This window comes from Hemitrygon akajei, chromosome 12 (assembly GCF_048418815.1).
Source record: "Hemitrygon akajei chromosome 12, sHemAka1.3, whole genome shotgun sequence".
In the NCBI taxonomy this organism is placed as follows: Eukaryota; Metazoa; Chordata; class Chondrichthyes; order Myliobatiformes; family Dasyatidae; genus Hemitrygon; species Hemitrygon akajei.
In genome coordinates this window covers 14,146,868-14,170,017 of record NC_133135.1, presented here as the reverse complement: position 1 = coordinate 14,170,017, position 23,150 = coordinate 14,146,868, and the positions used below count along the sequence as shown (strand labels likewise).

At 43.2% G+C, this 23,150-nt stretch overlaps 1 protein-coding gene across 2 annotated transcripts in view; it reads left to right on the top strand.

The window, feature by feature from the left end:
* st6galnac3 (ST6 (alpha-N-acetyl-neuraminyl-2,3-beta-galactosyl-1,3)-N-acetylgalactosaminide alpha-2,6-sialyltransferase 3) overlaps positions 1-23,150 on the top strand; it is a 299,917-nt gene that overhangs the window by 7,942 nt on the left and 268,825 nt on the right. For both annotated transcript variants that reach the window (XM_073062598.1, XM_073062597.1), the window contains exon 2: positions 16,877-17,083. In XM_073062598.1, coding sequence (XP_072918699.1) covers positions 16,877-17,083 — 207 coding nt within the window. The remainder of the gene's footprint in view (positions 1-16,876; positions 17,084-23,150) is intronic.

Here is a 23,150-nt window from a genome sequence, read left to right as displayed (position 1 = left end):
TGTGTACTACCCTGAGAATCATTTTATTTATTTATTGAGATACCGTGTGGGATTGCCCTTCCAACTCTCTGAGCCGAGAAACCCAGCAATCTTGTAATTTAATCCTAGGACAACTTACAATGACCATTTGACCTACCAACCGGTATTTCTTTGGACTATGGGAGAAAATCCACACGATCACAGGGAGAACATACAAACTCCTTACAGGCAGCAGTGGGAATTGAACCTGGGTTGCTGGTACTGTAAAGCGTTGAGCTAACCACTATCAGGAGCATGATGGTTGAAGGGTCATATCTCTTCCTGTATCCGGTGGTGTGGAACATAAACCTCCTGTACCTCATTGCCCATGGCAGCGATGAGAAGTGAGCATGGCCTGGATGGTGATGGTCCTTGAGATGCAGGCTGCTTTCTTGTGTCAGTGCTCCTTGTTACCTGGAGATATTCTCATCTGTGGCAAGAGCTTTGTCTGTGATGGACTGGGCTGTGAACACCATTTTTTGTAGAATTTTCTGTTTATGGAAACACAATGAGTGCTTCCCTATTGAAAAACAGTGTGTAGTTGAGTATGTATGGTAGATTGTAGGACAGTAAAGATTTGGCTAGGCTCCTCTATTTTGTGGAGCACTGTGGGCATTTAATCACTAATATTACAGCTGAACTGAATCAAAATCTGGTTTATTATCACTGGTGTACTGTATGTCATGAAATTTGTTGTTTTGTGGCATCGGTACTATGCAAGGCATACAAATTACTAGAGAATGAGTGAGGTAATTCAGAAATCTGATGGCAGAGGGGAAAAACCTATTCCTAAAACATTGAGTGTGCTTCTTCAGGCTCCTGTACCTCCTCTCTGATTGATGGTAATAATGAGAAAAGGGTATGTTCTGGGTGGTGAAGGTCCTTAGCACTGCCTTCTTGAAGCTGTCATTGATGGTGGGGAGGTTTATGCCCATACATGAACTGGCTGAGCCTACAACCCTCTGCAGCCTCGTTGAATCCTGTGCATTGGAGCCTCCATACCAGGCTGTGATGCAACCTGTCAGAATGTTCTCCACCGTATTTCTGTAGAAAAGAGCTAGAGTTTTAATTTGCTCCCACAGTTTCTATAGCTTGTCAATATCCCTACTTTCTGAGGAGTCTGAAGAGAACTGGACTTTGCACGTGCATACTCATATCATTCTATAGATGTGCAGTACAGAGCATCCTGACAGACTGCATCACTGCTTGGTACAGAAACTTCAATGAGTCGTCAAAACAGCACCAGCCTATCTGCCATCAAGGACATGTGTACAGAATGGTGCTGGAAAAGGGCCAGTGACACGATGAAGGTTCCCTCCCGCCCAGCTAGTGGACTGTTTGTCCCATCAGGGAGGAAGCTACATAGCATTCACATCAGGACCACCAGCCTCAAAAACAGCTAATTTCCCCTAGCAGTAAGGCTGATGAATACTTTCACCCACTAACTCCACCACTACTTTATTATTTCCTGGCAGTCATCTTATGTACGGCCTAGTGTCACTTTATGAACATACAATCATTTGATGTACATAAGCTATCTTACGTATTTATATTTATTTTGTCTTTTATTATTGTGTTCTTTATCTTTTGTATTTTTTTTTCTGCTGCATCAGATCTGGAGTAAGAATTATTTTGTTCCCTTTTACACTTGTGTACAGGAAATAGTGTTAAACAATCTTGAATCTTTAAGTGACGCCTCTGTATTATGCTTTTGGCCAATAGGTTTGAGATAGTGTATTGAATCCCTTCCAGCCACTGTGTAAAGCAGGTCAGCTTGAACTGTCTCCACCCAATCCAATGGGACTGAGTTCCATGAGGCACGAGACTGCAGATGCTGAAAGCTGGAGCAACAAAGAATCTGCTGGAGGAACTCAGTGGGTCAAGCAGCATCTATGGAGCTAATGGAACTGTTCACATTTCAGAGAAAAAGAAACAACCCAAAGCATCAACAGTACTGTTGCTCCCACAGATGCTGCTGAAGTCTGTTGAGTTCCTTTAGGAGACTGGTTGTAGGGACGGAGATTAGGGTCTCTTCCCCATAGTTGCTGTGGATGGCAATTGTTCGTGATAAAACCATTGTTATTTTTGAATAAGATATCACAGACTGCCATTTGATGATTGTCAATATGTGTGAACTGGAGGTACAGCCAGCAGCTCCACTATCTGAAGCACCTTCTCAAATATATCCCTGCAATATCTCAGTACGCTGATGGACTGAAAGCTTAAGTTATGAAGATGAATGATCTTTATTGTCATTATACATAGATTCAATGAAACTCTGTTTGGCTTCATCTCAGGCAGTTAAATAAAGTGGTAGATATCAGGGTGGTTAAGAAGTCCTGTGGTGTTTTGCCCTTCATTAGTTGGGGGATTGAGTTCAAGAGCCGTGAGGTAATAATGTTCTACCTCTAGACCATACTTGGACATTGTGTTCATTTCTGGTTGCTTCATTACATGAAGGATATGGAGGCTTTAGAGAGGATGCAGAAGAGATTTAACAGGATGCAGCCTGGATTAGAGAGCATGTCTTAAGAGGAAAGGTTGAATGAGCTAGGGCTTTTATCCTTGGAGTGAAGAAGGATGAGATGTGACATGTTAGAGGTATACAAACTGATAAGAGGTATTGACAGAGAGGACAGCTAGTGCCATTTTCCCAAGGAGGCAATGACTAATACAGGGCTTAAATTTAAAGTGATTGGAGAGAAGTATAGAAAATGTCCGAGACGCAAATACGAGGAAATCTGTAGATGCTAGAAATTCAAGCAACACACACAAAATGCTGGTGGAACACAGCAGGCCAGGCAGCATCTATAAGAAGAAACACTGTCGACGTTTTGGGCCAAGACCCTTCGCCAGTCCTGATGTAAATGTCAGAGGTTTTTTTCAACCAGAGAATGAACTTTGAACTTTGAGAATGCAAAGTCCTTGGAACGCGCTGCAAGGGTGGTGGTAGAGGCAGATACATTAGGAACATTTAGACCATAAGATATAGAAGCAAAAGTAGGCCATTCAGCCCATCAAGTCTTCTCTACCATTCAATCATGGGCTGATCCAATTCTTACAATCATCCCCACTCCCCTGCCTTCACCCCATACCCTTTGATGCCCTGGCTAATCAAGAACCTATCTATCTCTGCCTTAAGTACACCCAATAAATTAGCCTCGACAGCCACTTCTGGCAACAAATTACACAGATTTACCACCCTCTGACTAAAGTAATTTCTCCGCATCTCAGTTCTAAATGGATGTCCTTGAATCCTGAAGTCATGCCCTCTTGTTCTAGAATCCCCTACCATGGGAAATAACTTTGCTATATCTAATCTGTTCATGCCTTTTAACATTTGCAGTGTTTCTATGAGATCCCCCCCTCATTCTCCTGAACTCCAGGGAATACAGCCCAAGCGCTGTCAGACGTTCCTCATACAGTAACTCTTTCATTCCTGGAATTGTTCTTGTGAATCTTCTCTTGAACTCTTTCCAATATTAGTATATCCTTTCTAAAATAAGGAGCCCAAAACTGCACACAATACTCCAAGTGTGGTCTCACAAGTGCCTTATAGAGCCTCAACATCACATCCCTGCTCTTTTATTTTATACCTCTCGAAATGAATGCCAACATTGCATTTGCCTTCTTCACAACCAACTCCACCTGGAGGTTAACCTTTAGGGCATCCTGCACAAGAACTCCTAAGTCCCTTTGCATCTCTGCATTTTGAATTCTCTCCCAATCTAAATAATAGTCTGTCCATTTATTTCTTCCAACAAAGTGCATGACCATACACTTTCTAACATTGTATTTCATTTGCCACTTCTTTGCCCATTCCCCTAAACTTTCTAAGTCTCTCTGTAGGCTTTCTGTTTCCTCAACACTACCTGCTCCTCCATCTATCTTTGTATCATCAGCAAATTTAGCCACAAATCCATTAATACTGTAGTCCAAACCATTGACATACATCGTAAAAAGCAGAGGTCCCAACACCAACCCCTGTGAAACTTTGCTGGTAACATGCAGCCAGCCTCCCACTCTCTGTTTTCTGCCAACCAGCCAATGCTCCACCCATGCGAGTAACTTCCCTGCAATTCGATGGGCTCTTACCTTGTAAAGCAGTCTCATGTGCGGCACCTTGTCAAAAGCTTTCTGAAAATCCAAGTACACCACGTTCTCTGCATCTCCTTTTGTCTACCCTGTTTGTAATTTCCTCAAAGAATTGCAGTAGGTTTATCGGGCAGGATTTTCCTTTCAGGAAACCATGCCAACTTTGGCCTGTCTTGTCATGTGCCTTCAGGTACTCCATAATTTCATCCCTAACAATCGATTTCAACAACTTCCCAACCACTGATGTCAGCCTAACAGGTCTATAGTTTCCTTTCTGCTGCCTCCCACCCTTTTTAAATAGTGGAGTAACATTTGCAATTTCTCTGTCATCTGGTGCAATGCCAGAATCCATCGATTCTTGAAAGATCATTGTTAATGCCTCTGCAATCTCTCCAGCTACTTTCTTCAGAACCCAAGGATGTATTCCATCAGGTCCAGGGATTTAGCTCCCCTCAGACCATTGTGCTTCCTGAGCACCATCTCGGTCGTAATTTTCACTGCACATACTTCACTTCCTTCACACTCTTGAATGTCTGATATACTGCAGACGTCTTCCACTGTGAAGACTGATGCAAAATATGCATTCAGTTCCTCTGCCATCTCTGCATCTCTCATTATAATATCTCCAGCATCATTTTGTATTGGTCCTATATCTACCCTCGGCTCTCTTTTACCCTTTATATACTTAAAAAAGCTTTTAGTATCTTCTTTGATATTTGTTGCCAGCTTCCTTTCATAATTCATCTTTTCCTTGCTAATGACCTTCTTAGTTTCTTTCTGCAAGTTTTTAAAAGCTTCCCAATCCTCTAACTTCCCACTAGCTCTGGCTTCCTTGTATGCCCTCTCTTTTGCTTTTACTTTGGCACCAACTTTACTTGTCAGCCATGGTAGTGTCCTCCTTCCTTTTGAAAATTTCTTCTTATTTGGAATCTATCTGTCTTGTACTTCCCTCATTTTTCGCAGAAACTCCAGCCATTGCTGCTCTGCTCTCCTTCCTGCTAGTGTCCCTTTCCAGGAGGGACACTTCTCCCATTTAGGAGACTTTTAGATAAGCACATGGGTGAAAGAAATGGAGGGCAATTTAGGGGGAAGGGTTAGATTGATGGTGGAGCATGTAAAAGGCTGGCACAACATTGTGTGCTGAAGGGTCTGTACTGTACTGCCATGTTCTTTGACAGTTCCTGAAAACACTAGGCCTTATTCAATCAGAGTGTAGATCATAGAATAGTTATAACTCTGAAAAAGACTGGGAGGAGTAAGAAGAGCTTTGGTCCAGGTGCAGGTCGATGGGACTAGGCAGAATGATAGTTTAGCCTGAACTAAATGGGTCAGAGGGCCTGCTTTTATGCTGTAATGCTGTCGACTCTTTGATTCTGACCCTGTGTGGCCTTTCTTGCTGTGGAAGTGCGTTTAACATAAACTGCAGCAAATCAAGTTGAGCTCATGAGGAGTAAGTCAATTTGACTTTATTGCCATGTGCACAGTAAAAATTGAAAGTAAATTTTATTATCTAAGTACATATATGTCACCATATACAATCCTGAGATTCATTTTCATGTAGGCATTCTCAATAAATCTATAAAATAATAAACATAACAGAATCAATGAAACACTGCCCAACCAGGGCGTTTAACCAGAGCGCAGAAGGCAACAAACTGTGCAAATACAAAAAGAAGAAGTAATAATAATAAATAAGCAATAAATACCAAGAATATGAGATATCAATTCCTTGAAAGTGATTCCATAAGTTATGGGAACTTTTCGTTGATGGGGCAAATGAAGTTATCCCCTTTGGTTCAATAGCTTGATGGTTGAGGGGTAGTAACCGTTCCTGAACCTGGTGATGTGAATCCTGAGGCTTCTGTACCTTCTTCCTGATGGCAGCAGTGAAAAGAGAACATGTCCTCATTGGGTCCCCAATGTTGGATGTTGCTTTCCTGCAAAAGCATGTGTTCAATAGTTGGGAGTGCTTTACCCTGCTTTACCCATGATGGACTGGCCCGTATCCACTAGTTTTTATATGATTTTCTGTTCAAGGGCATTGGTGTTTCCATACCAGGCTGTGATGCAGCCAGTCTGTATACTGCAGAAGTCTGTCAAAATTTTAGATGTCATGCTGAACCTCCAAAAATTTCCACGGAGGTAGAGACGCTGCCGGGCTTTCTTCATAATTGCATTTACGTGCTGGGCTCACGACAGGTCCTTCAAAATAATAACACTGAGGAATTTAAAGCTGCAAACCCTCTCCACCTGTGGCTCCTGGACCTCTGGTTTCATTCTCCTGAAGTATGGTGATGGACAGGTACAATGAAAATCTTGCCTGCAGTAGCATTACAGTCACGTGGACATCACGCAGAATAGAAATTATATATAAAATTATACTATACAGTGAAAACAGAACTGCCAATGCAAGACCTTAGTGCAAAGACGAGTCATGGTAGTGCTAGAGAGGGTTAGGCTGGACAGGTCAGTTCATGAACCTGACGGCTGTGGGCAAATCGCAGCTGCGAGAACATGTGGGGAACTGTAGCCATTAGGGTTTTGCCGGAACAGAATGGTTGAAGGGACGTAACCGTTCTTGAACCCAGTGGTGTGGAGAATGCATTGTTTGTGTAAACAAACTAGGATGCGATGGAGGTAGTCTGCAAGTGTCGCCACATATTTCACCGCCAACATTAGCATGTCCATGATTTTCAACAGAGAACAATACACACAGCAGCAGCAACAACAGCAACCAAACAACAACAGGACAACACCAACAAAACCAGCTCTTTTCCCACCGTCCCTCCCCGACACACACAGACCTACAACCCCGGGCCTTCTGTCCTTGGTCCTGGACTGATAGTAGCTGTGAAATGATGGCCAAGATAATGGGGGTCTTTGATGATGGTCTTTGCCGGCTGGTGGCGTAGTGGCATCAGCGCCGGACTTCGGAGCAAAAGCTCACGAGTTCAAATCCAGCCGGTTTCCTTGCACGCTTTCCATCCATTCTGGGTTGAGCGTCGAGCTAGCAACTCAGCCTCGTAAAAACAATAAAGCCTGCTAACAAAAACGTGTCCTGTTGACTCAACTCGGAGTTAAGGGCTTTCTTCTTCTTCTGATGATGGATGTTACCTTCATCAGGCAGCACTTCCTACAGATAGTACAATGGTGGGGAGGGATGTGCCTGTCGAGGGTCCAGAACTCTCTGCGGCTTCTTAGAGGGGTCTGTCGATGGGTAGAGGGAAAGCTACAGTTTAGAAAAAAGAAATTCAACTCAGGGATACAAATAAAGACTTCACTGTTAGGAGGAGAACTAATACAATGCTTGCAGCAAGTCGAGGGAATTACCTGAGGCTGCGTAAGCTCAGTCGTCAGGGAAACGCAGCTACACAATTAGAGTGGAAAGGTGAAATGGATGAATAGTATTCTCAAAGGGTAAAGGCCCTGTAGCATCTGAAATGTATTTCCTTCACTGAAAGGCAGGTAGTCATCTTGCTGCAGTTTAAAATTTAGATGTGAGTAAATCTTACTTACATTGGTTTTTTTAAAAATAAAGAAGTATTTATCTGAAGATCTTGTATAAGCACAGGTGCTCAGAGGCTTTCAAAGTATTTCATTTTCCTCAGTTTGAGCATTAATCACAAATACAAAGGAATCCCAAATCTCATTTTCACAGGATCTACTTGCAAAAAGCTGGAAATGGTTCAGGACTGGTGGTCCCCAGTGGTCTATGCTGGTAATTCATTGATAGACTCACTACCTCTGAGGGTCAATTGCTTTGATTCCCTTGATATGAATTCAAATTTGGGAAGTCTGATAGGTAAAAGAACATGGAACACTACAGCACAGTACAGGGCCTTCGGCACATGTTATTGTGCTGGCTTGTCAGATAAACCTAACTCTTCCATCACATATAGTCTTCCATTTTTCTTTTATCCATGTGCCTATCTAAGAGTCTCTTAAATGTCCCCAATATCTCTGCCTCCACCACTACCTCTGGCAGTGTGTTCCATGCACCTACCACTCTGTGTAAAAATAAATAAATTCTCAAAATCTACCCCTAACACTACTGCTAAACTTTTCTCTAAACAACATAAAATTATGCCCTCTTGTATTAGCAATTTCTGCTCTGGGGAAAAGTCTGTAGCTATCCCTCTATCAATGCCTCTCATCATCTTGTATACCTCTATCACATAATCTCTCATCCTCTTTCAATTCAAAAAGTTCCCAGCTCACTCAAACTATCATCTTAAGACATACTCTCTAATCCAGGTAACATCCTGGTAAATCTCTTCTACACCCTCTCTAAAGCCTCTATATCCTTCCTGTAATGAGGCAACCAGAACTGAACATAATGCTCTAAGTGTGGTCTAACCAGTCTTGTATACAGACAGACAGACAGACATACTTTATTGATCCCGAGCAAAATTAGGTTTCATTACAGCTGCACCAAGAATAGTGAAGAAATATAGCAATATAAAACCATAAATAATTAAAGTTAATCATGCCAAGTGGAAATAAGTCCAGGACCAGCCAATTGGCTCATGGTGTCTGACACTCCAAGGGAGGAGTGGTAAAGTTTGCTGGCCACAGGTAGGAATGACCTCCTATGCCGCTCAGTGTTACATCTCAGTGGAATGAGTCTCTGGCTGAATGTACTCCTGTGCTGCAATATTATCTCCCAGCTCTTGAACTCAATCCCCTAACTAATGAAGGCCAGTACTCCGTATGCCTTCTTACCCACCCAATCAACTTGGGCAGCAATTTTGATGGATCGGTGGATGTGGACCCCAAGATCCTTCTATTCCTCCACGCAACCAAGAGTATTGTCATTAACCTTATACTCCACCTTCATGTTTGACCTTCAAAAGTGCATCATATACTTTTCCCGATTAGACATAGATTAAGACTAATCCATACAGATGAAAATAAAGGCTGTCCAACTATTAATATCCAAATAAAAGTCCGATTTATAATTTATTCAACTATCAATGCTCTCCTTTGCATCAACACCAATTCAGTCTGAGGGTGTGCTGGGGGCAGTCTGCATGTGTTGCCATGCTTTTGGTACCAGAACAGCATGCCCACAACTTGCTAACGTAAATCATACACCAATGGAATACGAGAGGAAACCAGAGCACCTGGAGGACACCCACAGGGTCGTGAGGGGAATCTACAAACTCCTTACAGTCAGCGGTAGGAATTGCACCCAGTCACTGGCACTGTAAAGCATTACACTGGCTGCTATAATTATTAGATTACTAGTTCAGCACAGCATCGTGGTCTGAAGGACCTGCTTATGGTGCTGTCCTTTCTAGGTTCGATGTTCCACTTAACTTGTACTTCACAAATGACGTGCAGCAAGAATGAATTGAAGCTGCAATTTCAACTGTTCACAAGATGCATTGCACTGTCTTGGTAATAGTCACTAAAATAAATGTTCTGTTGCCTCTTCTTATAGATGAGGCCATCATTCTTTGTGGTTAAAAATACACTGGGATATCAAGAGCAATGATAAGCAAACATAACCATCGGTGTTCTCGACTGATCTGAAAATAACTCAGCATCAAATCAGAACATCAACAAACGGTCACTGGGGTACCAGACTGAGGCATGGTTCTCAAAGCAATATTATATCAGCAAGAAACCATTCCCAGATTGCTTCCCTGATTAAACCATGGCGCAATCAACTCTGCCCTCACCTCTTTCATTTTCCTTTCCCTATGCCATGTCATTTCCACTCCCAGTTCAATTCTATTCTAAATTCACTCCTCAGATCTTTGTCAACCCCATTGATTCTCCCTCTCAATCACACAGCAGTTTCCCATCCTTGCCTTTAGCTCTTGTCTGCATTTGAGAATGGATAGGAAAAGTTTAGAGGGATATGGTGCAAATGCAGGCAAAGGGGACTAGCTTAGATGGGCACCTTGAACGGCATGGACCAGTTGGGCTGAAGATCTCGTTTGCATGCTGTATAATTCAATGCAAATCTATGAATCGGGCAAAAGATCCTTTGCCACCTGCTTTGTGATGATCTGATCTGCATGAACAGTGAGATAGAAAAGCTTTCCACTGTACTTTGGTACATTTTATTTATTTTTATTTATTTTGAGATACAGCGCAGAATGAGCCATCCTAGTCCTACTGTTTTGTTTTATAACTTCAAAACATTAACCTAATTCAAAGGAAGAGTGGGAGGCTGAAATGGTCATAAGACAAGGGAGCAGAATTAGGCCATCTGGTCCATCGAGTCTGTTCCGCCATTCAATCACGGCTGATCCTTTTCTTTTCCTCCTCCTCAACCCCATTTCCCGGCATTCTCCCCGTAACCTTTGATGCCATGTCCAATCAAGAACCTATCAATCTCTGCCCTAAATACACCCAATGACCTGGCCTCCACAGCTGCATGTGGCAACAAATTCTACAAATGCAGGTCTAACTTCATGTTTACTTTAAGTAAGGTGTGTACATATCATGTGGTAGTGTGATGACATATGTAATTCATGTATTTTTTACATATAACCATAAGGAATTACATAAATAACAAAGATGCTTAATCAAACAATATTTTTACTCAAATATTACTGAAATATTAAGTACACAACACCAACTAGCCGCACCCCCCAGCAACACACCTGTTTAACTCTAACCTAATCACAGGACAATTTATGACAACCAATTAACCAATTTACGGGTTCATCTTTGGATTGTGGGCGGAAACCACAGCATCAGGAGGAAACCCACATGGTCACGGGGAGAATGTACAAGCTCCATACAGATGGCACTGGAATTGAACTGCGAACTCCGGAACACCCTGAGCTGCAGTAGCGTCATGCAAGCCACTCTGCTATCATGGCACCCAAAGGAGATCTTGCTTTTCACATCTATAATAGATAGAAGGGGTATAGATAAGGTGGAAAAGCAGTCTTTTTTGGGTGGCATGGTAGCGCAATGGTTTACCGCACTAGCTATAAGATTGGTTCAATTCCTGCTGTTACCTGTAAGGAGTTTCTACATTCTCCCCATGAATGCGTGGGTTTCCGCCCTCATTCCAAAAATGTATAGTTAGGGCTCGTGAGTTGTTTGTGCTGGAAGTGTGGCAATACTTGCAGCCTGCTCTGCCTAATCCTCACTGATTTGATTGCACACAAACGACGGATATCACTGGATGTTTTGATGTACATGCGACAAATAAAGCTAATCTTTAATCTCTTCTTCCCAGGGCTAGGGGAGTCTAAAAGTAGGGATTTTAGGTGAGAATGGAAAGAGTTAAAAGGGTCCTAAAGGGGAACCTTTTCATACAAAGGGTGGTAGCTAACTTGGAACAAGCTGCCAGAGGAGGCAGTTACAAATACATGTTTAAAAGGCAGTTAGACAGGTTTGTGGATAGAATAGTTCAAATTTATTGTCATCTGACTGTACACACATACAATCAAATGAAACATTGTACCTCCGGACCACGGTGCACTCACAAAACCTATATCACATAAAACAAAATATTACCATAAACATGTTGAACCCATAAACACTACACTACTTTTTATTTCTATTTTTGCCCTATTTATTTAATTTAACTATTTTATATACCTACTGTAATTCACATTCTTCTTCTATTATGTATTGTACTGCAAAGACAACAGATTTCATAACATATGCCAGTGATATTAAACCTGATTCTGTATAATTCAACACAGCGTAGGTAAACAGCTCACTCTCGAAGTGACAAGACCCGAGTGGTAGCAGGGTATTCATTAGCTTCACAGCCTGAGGAAAGAAGCTGTTACCCAGTTTTGCAGCCCAAGTCCTGATGCTTCTGTTCCTCCTTCCTGCTGTAGGTCAAAGAGAAAAGGTTTAAAGAGATCTAGGCCAAATAGAGGCAAATGGGACAGCTTGGATAGACATCTTGGTTAGCATGAGTGGATTGTGTTAAAGGGCCTGCTTTCCTGGTGTATGACTGTAAGATCATGGAACGATCTGAAACGAATGCTTAGGGTTTATACTGGGCCGATGTGGATCAGTGAGCACAGTGACAATGGGTGAACAGTAATCAGTGTCAGTTATAACACAGACAGGAGAACTTTGGAGGGCCTTGGGTTCAGGGGTGCCAAGCAAGGGTGGAGGGCGCACATCATAGTTAGTGATGACAAAGACATGGTTGAGGATTCAGCACCAGGTCAGCCAGATGCAGGGACTGAGTTATTCGATGGAATGCTAGAGTCTTCATTGTGACATAGTAACGTACACTTAGTGGCCACTTTATTATGCACACCTCATTAATGCAAATATCCAAACAGCCAATCATGTGGCTGCAACTCAATGCATAAAAGCATAAAGGCATTGTCAAGAGGTTCAGTTGTTGTTCAGACCGAACATCAGAATGGAGAAAAATTGTGATCTAAGTGACTTTGATTGTAGAATGATTGTTGGTGCCAGATGGGGTGGTTTGCATATCTGAGAAACTGCTGATCAGCAGTTTTCATAGGTACATATATGACGGTCTATAGTCCAGGTGCAGGTAGAATGGTCTAGGCAGAAACTGAGGCAGTATGGACTAGTTGGGCCGAAGGGCCTGTTTCTCTGCTGTAGTGCTCTCTGACTCCATTGTTGAATTTGATATGACTGAATAGCAAGATAGGTAATTAGACATGCAAGAACAAAAGGGTGTAACTTTTTGGCTGTTCAGGTAAAACCAATTCACTCAAAGAACAAAGGAAACCATTCAGACTTGCAAAGTTTGTGTAAAAGCCTGGGTCACCTCAGGCTCGCTCAGCTCGTTCTTGTCTAGGGGGAGCAGCCTTCGGCCCCGCCAAACCGAGTAATCAACTGGTGTGGATGCTGTGTGATGTCCCCGCCTCGCCCAAAAACAGACAGTACACTATATGCGATTAAATGAGTACAATTTATAAAGGTTACTATAACTAAGTGATTAATAACGATACAGTGTATATGAAGGAAAAAAATAAAGAAAAGGCGCCAAACTTATCAAAGTCCAAACCACTTCGTGCACAACCGTTGGAGCTCAATTACTGAAGTCTTCTGGCCACCATTCGATCCCCTCCGAACTCCTCGACCCGCCGCCTGGGACCAACCACGGTGGTCGACCAGACGCTCCACACGAATCTGTCTTCGTCTCCTCCTCACTGAAAACCTTGGGCCTCGGACCCCCACTCGGGGTCCGTTCCATCGCCCAGCTTCCAGCATCATGTCCTCTCTCTCTCTCCCCCTCGCGCCAACTGCCCAAAATGCCCGCCGACTATCAGTTTACAGACCCACAAGAAAGAATAACATTAATCCCAATTAGTTAACAAACAAATGCAATTCACGATATCAGTAATTTTAACTCAAACAAACTTCCAGCACTTATCATAACAAAGAACCATTCCTACTTTTAACAAAACAAAGACGCCATTTTGATTACATATGCAGTAACAAAGAAAAAGAAGAAACCCCTTTACACTCTCCCCCCACCAAATAAAAGTCATGTCCTCATGACTATTAAATAACTCGCCACCTTTCCTGCCAACACACCCTAACCCAAGCACAAACAGTGACATCTCCTCCCCACACAGTAAACCTCATGCCCTGTTCCTCAGGCGCTATCTGGGAGTTCCCTAACCCTCCGAGACCTCCGTACCCCCTCACCTAAACCATTCAGGCTCGGACACAACTGGGGATACCTCAGGCCCGCTACCAACTCCTCTCTCAACCTTTCACTCATGCCCCACACGGCACACAGCTAACCCTCCCCACTACACCTGACTCAGTGGGAGAAGGGCCAAAGGTCTCTTTCTCAATCAAGGGGAAGTCAGCAAAAGGCAGCATGTACCACACATCCAGCACATCATCCATCGAATCTGCATTCTTCCTCATTTCTGCGATCGGTAGCTGCTGTTTGATCTTCTCCAAATGGAAACACGTGGCCTGCACTGCTCCTGCAGTCTCTTTAGCCTCCTGTTCAGTATTCACTGCACTTCTCTCCAGCTTTTTCTTCCTCATGACTTCTTCCAGATCAACTTTCTCCAGTCTCTCCGTCTTCATTTCAGACTTGATTCTGTAGAGACAGTCACTCACGAGCTGCGACCTTCGCCAGCCCTGGCACGTGTCCAGAAAACACTTTAACTCTGTAGTTCTCAGCCGCTCCTGCAACGACCTCACTTCATATTCTCCTGAGGCAAATCCAAATACCAAGAGATCATCCACATACACCAAATCTCCAAATGCCTCCACTTCCCCCATGGTCTTCCACATGCCCCGCAGGAAGGTTGCAAGGGCTCCAGATATGCCCTGTGGCATCTTTTCGGACCGGAAGACTCCTAGGGAACTTATAACAGCCGTCTTCTCCTTGTCGGCCCCACTCATCAGGATCTGGCAACATCCACTCCTCAGATCCAGCACCTTAAACCACTTCGCACCACTCAGACAGGCCATCACCTCTTCAGCCCTCAGGGCCGTATTCTGGTCACTGACAGTGCGCCTCTTCAGCGCACACGCTGCCTTAGTCTTCCACGGCTGTAGGGGCCAGTCGCCGCAACCTCTCTCTCACCGAGGGGTCTTCAGCGGTCAACTCCCCTCCCTCGTGGTATTTCGCAGTGTCCACTAAGAGGGTCTCACCCTCAGATACTTCCCCCAGGCCATACCACCACCGGCTCTTGTTTGAATTTGGTATCGGCCCAATGCTGCTACACACGTCCGCACAAGCAGCTCGAAACTCTGGGTGCATCGTCAATGCCTCCAAACAGCGCTCACCTGCCTCCTCCGGGCAGGGCCCCAAGCGCACCAGCAGGATATTGCTTCTCTCCAGAACCGAAACGCTGCCCGTCTCAACAGTGGCCGGACACATCAGCATTAACGATTCACGAACTTCAGTCACCTCCACATTTGCCTCTAAGAACTCCATTTTCACTAACCAACAACCGTCGTCTAGATAATCACCGGCACTGGTATCCTAAATATCCAGTGCCCTCAAAGTCGTCAAGGGTAAATGCTTCCAATAACGGTTATAAAACAAACTGTACAGCAACTTAACCGGTGCCCCGGTGCCGAGGATGGCTTTAACTTGACTTCCATCCATCCGTAACAACACCTGTGCGCTTGGTCCCTCTAAGCCTTCAGGAATAGGGTCTGTTCCTTTCAGGAGTTCCTTGGTATATTGCTGGGAACATGCTCCCCCAGAGACCCCAAGCTGTTCCCCCACTGGGCCTCCTCTAAGTTTCCTGACACCTCTCAGATCAACTGAACAACTGAGGGAGGAGCTGATCCCCTTGACAGATCCCCCTGGCACCGCAAGCAATTTATCTGCCCTCCTAACCAAAAGGGATACCCTAAAAACTTTCAACCAATCCCTGTCGCTTTCCCTCAGCCAAGCACTGCCACTCACCCAACAACTGAGAAGTCCGCTCCGCCCACGTCTCCGCCCCTTTAGGGCTGGACATTATTCGAACAACCGGGCGGAGCCCACCACTGCTGAAACATCCCAACCTGTCACTCCTCACTCTCCGAACAGTATGGACAACCCGTGATCCCACCACCATTTCGTCAACGCTAGTCGGAACTTGAACAACACCCTCCGGGCTACCAACAGCAGCCACTCCACCCAACACACATGCAGTGGTAACCAGCAATCGCACACCCACAAAGGCACACCAGCCCTTCGTCGCAGACATAATCTAAAGAGGGCGATCACACAGCTTCCGCAGAAATCAATCCCGGACGAGCCCCCACAATGTAACCCCCTGGGTCGCCTCAGGCTCGCTCAGCTCGTTCTCGTCTAGGGGGAGCAGCCTTCGGCCCCGCCAAACTGGGTAATCAGCTGGTGTGGATGCTGTGTGATGTCCCCGCCTCGCCCAAAAACAGACAGTACACCATATGCGATTAAATGAGTACAATTTATAAAGGTTACTATAACTAAGTGATTAATAACAATACAGTGTATATGAAGGAAAAAAATAAAGAAAAGGCGCCAAACTTATCAAAGTCCAAACCACTTCGTGCACAACCGTTGGAGCTCAATTACTGAAGTCTTCTGGCCACCATTCGATCCCCTCCGAACTCCTCGACCCGCCGCCTGGGACCAACCACGGTGGTCGACCAGACGCTCCACACGAATCTGTCTTTGTCTCCTCTCCTCACCAAAAACCTTGGGCCTCGGACCCCCACTTGGGGTCCGTTCCGTCGCCCAGCTTCCAGCATCGCGTCCTCTCTCTCTCTCTCTCTCCCCCTCGTGCCGACTGCCCAAAATGCCCGCCGACAATCAGTTTACAGACCCACAAGAAAGAATAACATTAATCCCAATTGGTTAACAAACAAATGCAATTCACAATATCAGTAATTTTAACCCAAACAAACTTCCAGCACTTATCATAACAAAGAAGCATTCCTACTTTTAACAAAACAAAGACGCCATTTTGATTACATACACAGTAACAAAGAGAAAGAAGAAACCCCCTTTACATTAGCTTTTTTTCTCTTTCCATGTATGCTTCCAGGCCTGTTGTTGCCAATGTTTTTTCTATATTTTAGATTTCCAGCACCTGCAGTTTTGTTTTAATTAGTTAATGATGTTTGTTACCTCAGGGTATTAGTCACTGGAGCATGGTAGTTAATGGACTTGAAGGGTAGATTAGTAAGATTTAATTGAAGACCAGAAACAGATTAAGGTTTAAATGGATCCTTCTGTTGTCTACATCTGATATTAGAGATGAGTTATTTCACTCTGTGAAACTTGTTTCTTTTGCCGGGCTAACAATTTTTTTCCCTTTTTTCTACCAATTCAACCTTACAGAAGAAATCGATTTTTGTGCTAAGTTCAATATTGGTGGCCTCGCTCTTTGGGGCCGTGGTCCGGTACACAGACAACATCTCATCGCTGCTTCTTCAGCCTTACCCTGACCAGGATGGGATTTTAAGCACAGCAAGAGCATTCACACAAGCCACCATCAGCCAGCAGCCCCGAGATCTCCTTGGCTACATCAGTGTCACAACGCAGCAGGTAACTGTATCGATATGGCAACACAATCCTTTCATATCAACTTGGAGGGAACTTGGATATCATATTTACCTTTAGTTTGTGCTTGGACACAAGGTTGGTAATTGATAATCTGTTTAGCCATAAGAACTGCTTCTAACAAGCACAATATCTTCTGGGTCCTTATCTAAGGAAAGATATGCTGGCCCCGGAAAATGTCCAGAGGACATTCACAAGAATGATCTAAGGAACGAAAAGCTTAACATATGAGAAGTGTTTGATAGCTCTGGGTCTGTACTCGATGGAATTCAGAAGGATGAGGGGGAATCTCATTGAAAACTACCAGATACAGAAAGGTTTCAATATTGAAAAGATGTTTCCATTGGTAGGAGAGTCTAAGATCTGTGGGTGCAGCCTCAGGGCAAAGGATGTTCCATTAAAACTGAGATGAGGAGGGGAAATTAACAATGAAATGAAATTTCTTTAGCCAGAGGGTGGTGAATCTGTGGAATTTCTTGCCATGGAGCTTTGTGGAGGCTAAGTCACTGTGTCTCTTTAAGGCTCTTGATTGGTAACAGGTTAAGCTTTACAAGGATAGATGGGCGAATGAAGTTTAAAAAGTTCAGCCATGACTGAATGGTGAGGCAGACTCAATGAGCTGAATGGTCTAATTTTGCTCCTATCTCTTTTTGGCCTCATGGTAATTGGTTTATTACTGTCACATGGTTTATGATAAAGTGGAAAGCATTTGTCTGCATGCCAACCAGACAGATCGTCCCACACATAAGTACAATGAGGTAGCACAAAAGAGGAAAAGAAGCAGAATTAAGAATATAGAGTCACTGATTAGAATCCGGTTTATTATCACTGGCATATGTTGTGATATTTGTTAATATGGAGGAAATTCAGAACATGGACACTGCAGTCCCTTGACTCATCTTCGTTCATCCAATTTATCCTCAAAGCAGAGGTTCCTGAACCAGTTTTCCCACCCGCATTTTAAAGATTTTTTTTCTCCTCCTCTCTTACTCTCCACACTAATGATAAAATATTCTTATTTATAACTTTACCACACAATTACTAGGGTGACAGTGCCACATTCCAAGTTCAAAAACCAAAGAATAAAAGTTTTTTTTACTTTTCTACTGTGCATCATGTCTCAATGTCAGCTGCCTTTCTGGGAGGGCAGGGGTGGTCACGACATCCCACTACAGCGATTTGAGCAACAGATGTAGGTTGAGGCTCCAAAGCAGTACTAGAAAGTTGGTACCTTTGGAGGAGAGTGTAAACCACCATATGATAGCAATGTTTGAATGGAGAGGCAGGATGTTCTCAGCGTCCGGAGGGATGCTCAGTGCATAAAACTCTGCCACAGTCCATAGGGCAGCATAGTGGTTAGTGTAAAATTCTATAGCACCAGCTGTAAACTGAGGATTGTACATTTCCACCATGGCCGATTGGGTTTCCTCTGTGTGCTCTGGTTTCCTCCTACATTCCAGAGACATCAAGTTACAGTTAGTAAGTTGTGGGCATGCTAGTTATGTGCTGGAACCATGGCAACACTTGCCTCCAGCACATCTTGGACTGTGGTGATCATTGAAGCAAAAACAATGCATTTCACTGTATATTTCAATGTTTTGATATGCACGTGACAAATAAAGCTAATGTTTCATCTTTATCCCTTCACCTGACTCTATTTATAGGACCACCGCAGAGATTGATATTGCATGTGTGTGTGTTTCCTCCAAGACCTCTTGGGCCTGAGTGATCTAGATCCCAAAAAGTCTCTGAGTGAAAGATATATCCCTTTAAAGATCACATTCTAATGATTTTGTATAGCCTATGATTATTAATTCACTCAACAAGAGGAGCAGCTTTTCCCCTTTGAATTTGAATTAACAAAGTACATTTATTACTAAAGAATTTATCAACAAAGTGAGCAGCTTTTCCCTTTTGTTAATAAAACCTCTTGTATTAAGTCTTCTCCTCCTCTGTTCCAACAAGAACCGACCCACCGTTATCACATACTCTTCATGACAGCCCCTCACTTCTGGTAACGTCCTGGTCCATGTCCTTCAACCATTTTCAGGCCCTTACATCTTTCTTGTGGCCCAGAACTGTGCACAGAATTTGAATTAAAACCTAACCATAAGCCTCTTATGAGATTTCTCTGTTTTTCTTGTCTTGTCGTGCAGTGTATCCTTCATTGTATCACATTGCTATGCAATTCTAAGGATTTGTGTTTTGATAACAAAAACATGCCAGATATATATATTTATTGAAATCACACATTTTATTCCATGCCACATTCGCATTTCCTGGTTTATAATATCTCAGGCAATTCCAGCCTTTTGTCCACCTTTCTGGGACTTGATGAACTATAGGTCCTGTTTCTGTGCCATGTGACTCAGTTCATTATATAAATAACTTTGTGATGATCAGTCTTAAATTGATCCATTTTTACGTTAAATCTCTGTCTCTTTTCCCCACTCACAGTTTAATTTTCCACGTTTACCTCTGACATATGAAACCAGGTTATTATCTCAGATGCCTCCTTTCATAAGAGGAAAGCCTTGCAATAACAGAGTACATTTACCAGCTCAGTCAGGCATCTCTGCAATATAATTTATGTTATAAATGATCTGTAATGAACTCGCACAAAGCAGATAATTTGTGTTTGGGTATTGTTTTGGCAGAGCACCTGGGGAACTTCCTTTCTCTTTGTTAAAGTATCTCCAAAAGATCATGTAGAAAGCAGACAGCACCTTAATTAAATGTTTCTTGGAAAAGCTTACTCACTGATTCAGTTTAACAATAAACACAAGAGATTCTGCAGATGCCGGAAATCCAGGGTAGCACATACAAAATGTTAGAGGAACTCAGCAGGTCAGGCAGCATGTGTGGCAAGGATTCCAAGCCTTTCTTATGCCATGGACCAATACCATTAAGCAAGGGTTCCCGATCTATAGAAAGGATTAAACAGTTGTCATTTCAGGCCGAGCCCCTTTATCAGGGCTGGACAGGAAGGAGGAATGAAGGAGTGACCATGGGCTCACTCAGATGCAATTGAACTTCTCCTTTCCCCTCCTCCCACCCCCTGACATTGCCTCAGTACTGTACCAAAGTAACAGCCTGGATCTCTGTGCTTGAGTTCCTGGTATGACTGAAAAATTAAAGGAAGCTAAATTGTTATTGGCTTTGTCACAATACAAACTCCTGAAGCTCTTTTCCAATAGTGCTATGGTCTATAATGCATTTTTGTATTGAATAGAATGAGATATAAAAGGTGATAGCATTGACTTGTGATCTATTCTTTGCTATTCTCCTGATTACCTCCCCCTTACTATCGATTTGCTATAAATTCAGTCAAGCTCCACAATGTACAGAATAGAAGCCGTTCACTGACAAAAGAAGCTTACAGTGTCCATTCAGGTGACTTCTACAATTTAAAGACAAAACAGGATAAATTAACCCTGATTAATATTTAAAGTGGAAATCAGGCACTTTATTAATGAAACACACACAAAACGCTGGAGGAACTCAGCAGGTCAGACAGCATCTAGGGAAATGAATAAACAGTCAATGTTTAGGACCAAGATGCTTCTTCATGACTGAAAAGGAAGGGGGAAGGGGAGGGAACAGTTTATTGTTCATTGGCCCAATCTGGAAATCAGAGGACGATAGATATTTATAGACTTGAGAGATTCTGCAGATGCTGGAAATCCAGAGCAGAACACATACCACACAAACTGTTGGAGGAACTCAGCAGGTCAGGCAGCATCTATGGAGAGGAATATATAGTTTGCTTTTTGTCAGCTATTTATTTCCCTCCACAGATGCTGCCTGACCTGCTGAGTTCCTCCTGCATTTTGTGATGGTTTATTATAGTTTATTTAGAGAGACATACTGTATGCTTCTCAAAGGGTATTATTGCATCAAAGAAACAAGGAGGCTTTCATCTCAATCAAATCAAATCATAAAGAGCTGAACATGGATCAGTAAATGCAACCACCCTGGCCTTAGTGCTATGCACAAAAGTGCTGGAGAAACTCAGAGGGTCAGGCAGCATCTATGGAGAGAAATAAACAGTTGACGTTTTGAAATCAAGATGGCGCTGAGCTACAGTCTCCATCGACATTGTGTCTCAGATTTAGTTGTCTCTTTTAGTTTCAGGAGGATGAGTTTGGGGACAGAGAGTGGATTATGGGTCAGGTTAGGGTTTAGGGACAGGGATTGTGGGAAATTAGAAATCAGGCCGGAGACCAGTCCTCTGCTCTGCACTTCCATATTCAGAGGCCAACGATGCGGATATGTGGTAAAGGGCATTTGTGGTCGGATGTCGGGCCAGATGATCAATGACGATGAGGACTGATGGTCTACCATCCCACCCACCAACCAGGTCACTGAGTCGACAGTGAAGCATATTCTGGGAAAGGAATTCTGTGAGGGCAGGAGGCATGAGGACAAGCGACCCCCTAGATACTCTAGATGGTGAGACTGGAGTTTGAGGCCTAAAGTTCGGGGTCCTGGTCATTGGCGAGTCTGGAGTATGAGGCTTGGAATTTAGGGTCTTCATTGGTTGCCATCGACAATTCCAGGGTCAATACCAAAGGAGATAAAGGGGCACATTTTGCTGTTGTTGTTTTTGCTTGTGTGCTCTGCTGAACATAGGGGCATGGTATGTTGACACTGGAATGTGTGGTAACCCCGGACCATCCTTAGATCCTTGGGTTGTTGGTTGTTAATACAAATGACAAATTTCACTGTATTTTTCAATGAATGTATGATAATCTGAATCTGAGACCCTTCATTTGCAAGGCCATTAGTAATTGAAGAAGCTAACAAAGTGGACATTGCAGAGAAAAAGAAAAAAAAGAAATAGCGCACTTACAGCAACTTTTCACATTTTTTTTGCGGATATATTCAACAAGCTGCCTGGATTGCCTGGAACAGAGAGTTCCACAGAGGCAAAATTCAAAAGGGTGAAGAATGCAGGACTGAAGGTGATCTATTTAAATATATTTGGCATTCAGAATAAGATGGACTAACATGGCGCAATTAGAGATTGGTTGGTATGATGTTGTAGGTATCACTGAGTCCTGGCTGAAAGAAGACCATGTTTGGGAGCTTAACATCAAAGGATATACTTTGTATTGAAAAGACAGGCAGGAAGGTATAGGTGGTAGTGTGGCTCTGTTGGTAAGAGACCACAAGGTCATAGGACATACGAGCAGAATTGGGCCATTCAGTCCATTAATTCTACGTTGACATTCCATCATGGCTGATCCTAGATCCCACTCAACTCTATGCACCTGCCTTCTCGCCATAAACTTTTATGACCTGTCTGATCAGGAAACAATCACCTTCCGCCTTAAATATACCCATGGACTTGGCCTCCATCGCAGTCTGTGGCAGAGCATTCCACAGATTCACTACTCTCTTGCTAAAAAATTCTTCATTACCTCTGTCCTAAGAGGTCGCCCCTCAATTTTGAGGCTGTACCCTCTAGTTCTGGGTACCACCACCACTGGAACTATCCTTTCCATATCCACTCTATCTAGTCCTTTCAACATTCAGTAAGCTTCAATGCTGCATTCTTCTAAATTCCAAGGAGTTCCAGCCCAAAGCTGACAAATGCTCCTCTTATGTTAGCCCCTTCATTCCTGGAATCATCCTCGTGATCCTCCTCTGGACTATTTCCAATGACAGCTGATCTTTTCTGAGAACTGTTGACAATACTCCAAGTGCGACCTGACTACTGCCGTATAAAGGCTCAGCATTATCCCCTTGTTTTTATATTCTATTCCCTTTAAAATAAATGGCAACATTGTATTTGCCTTCTTTACCACAGACTCAACCTGTAAATTAACCTTCTTGGAGTCTTGCATGAGGACTCCTAAGTCCCTCTGCACCTCTGATGTTTGAACCTTCTCCCTATTTCAATACTATTCCTCATTATTCTACAAAAAAGCATTATCATATATTTTCCAACACTGTATTCCGTCTGCCACTTTTTTTTTGTAATTTACTTTTTATTGAAGTTCATCATTAAACAAACATTTCCATAAGATGTATTTCAGATATTGTACAT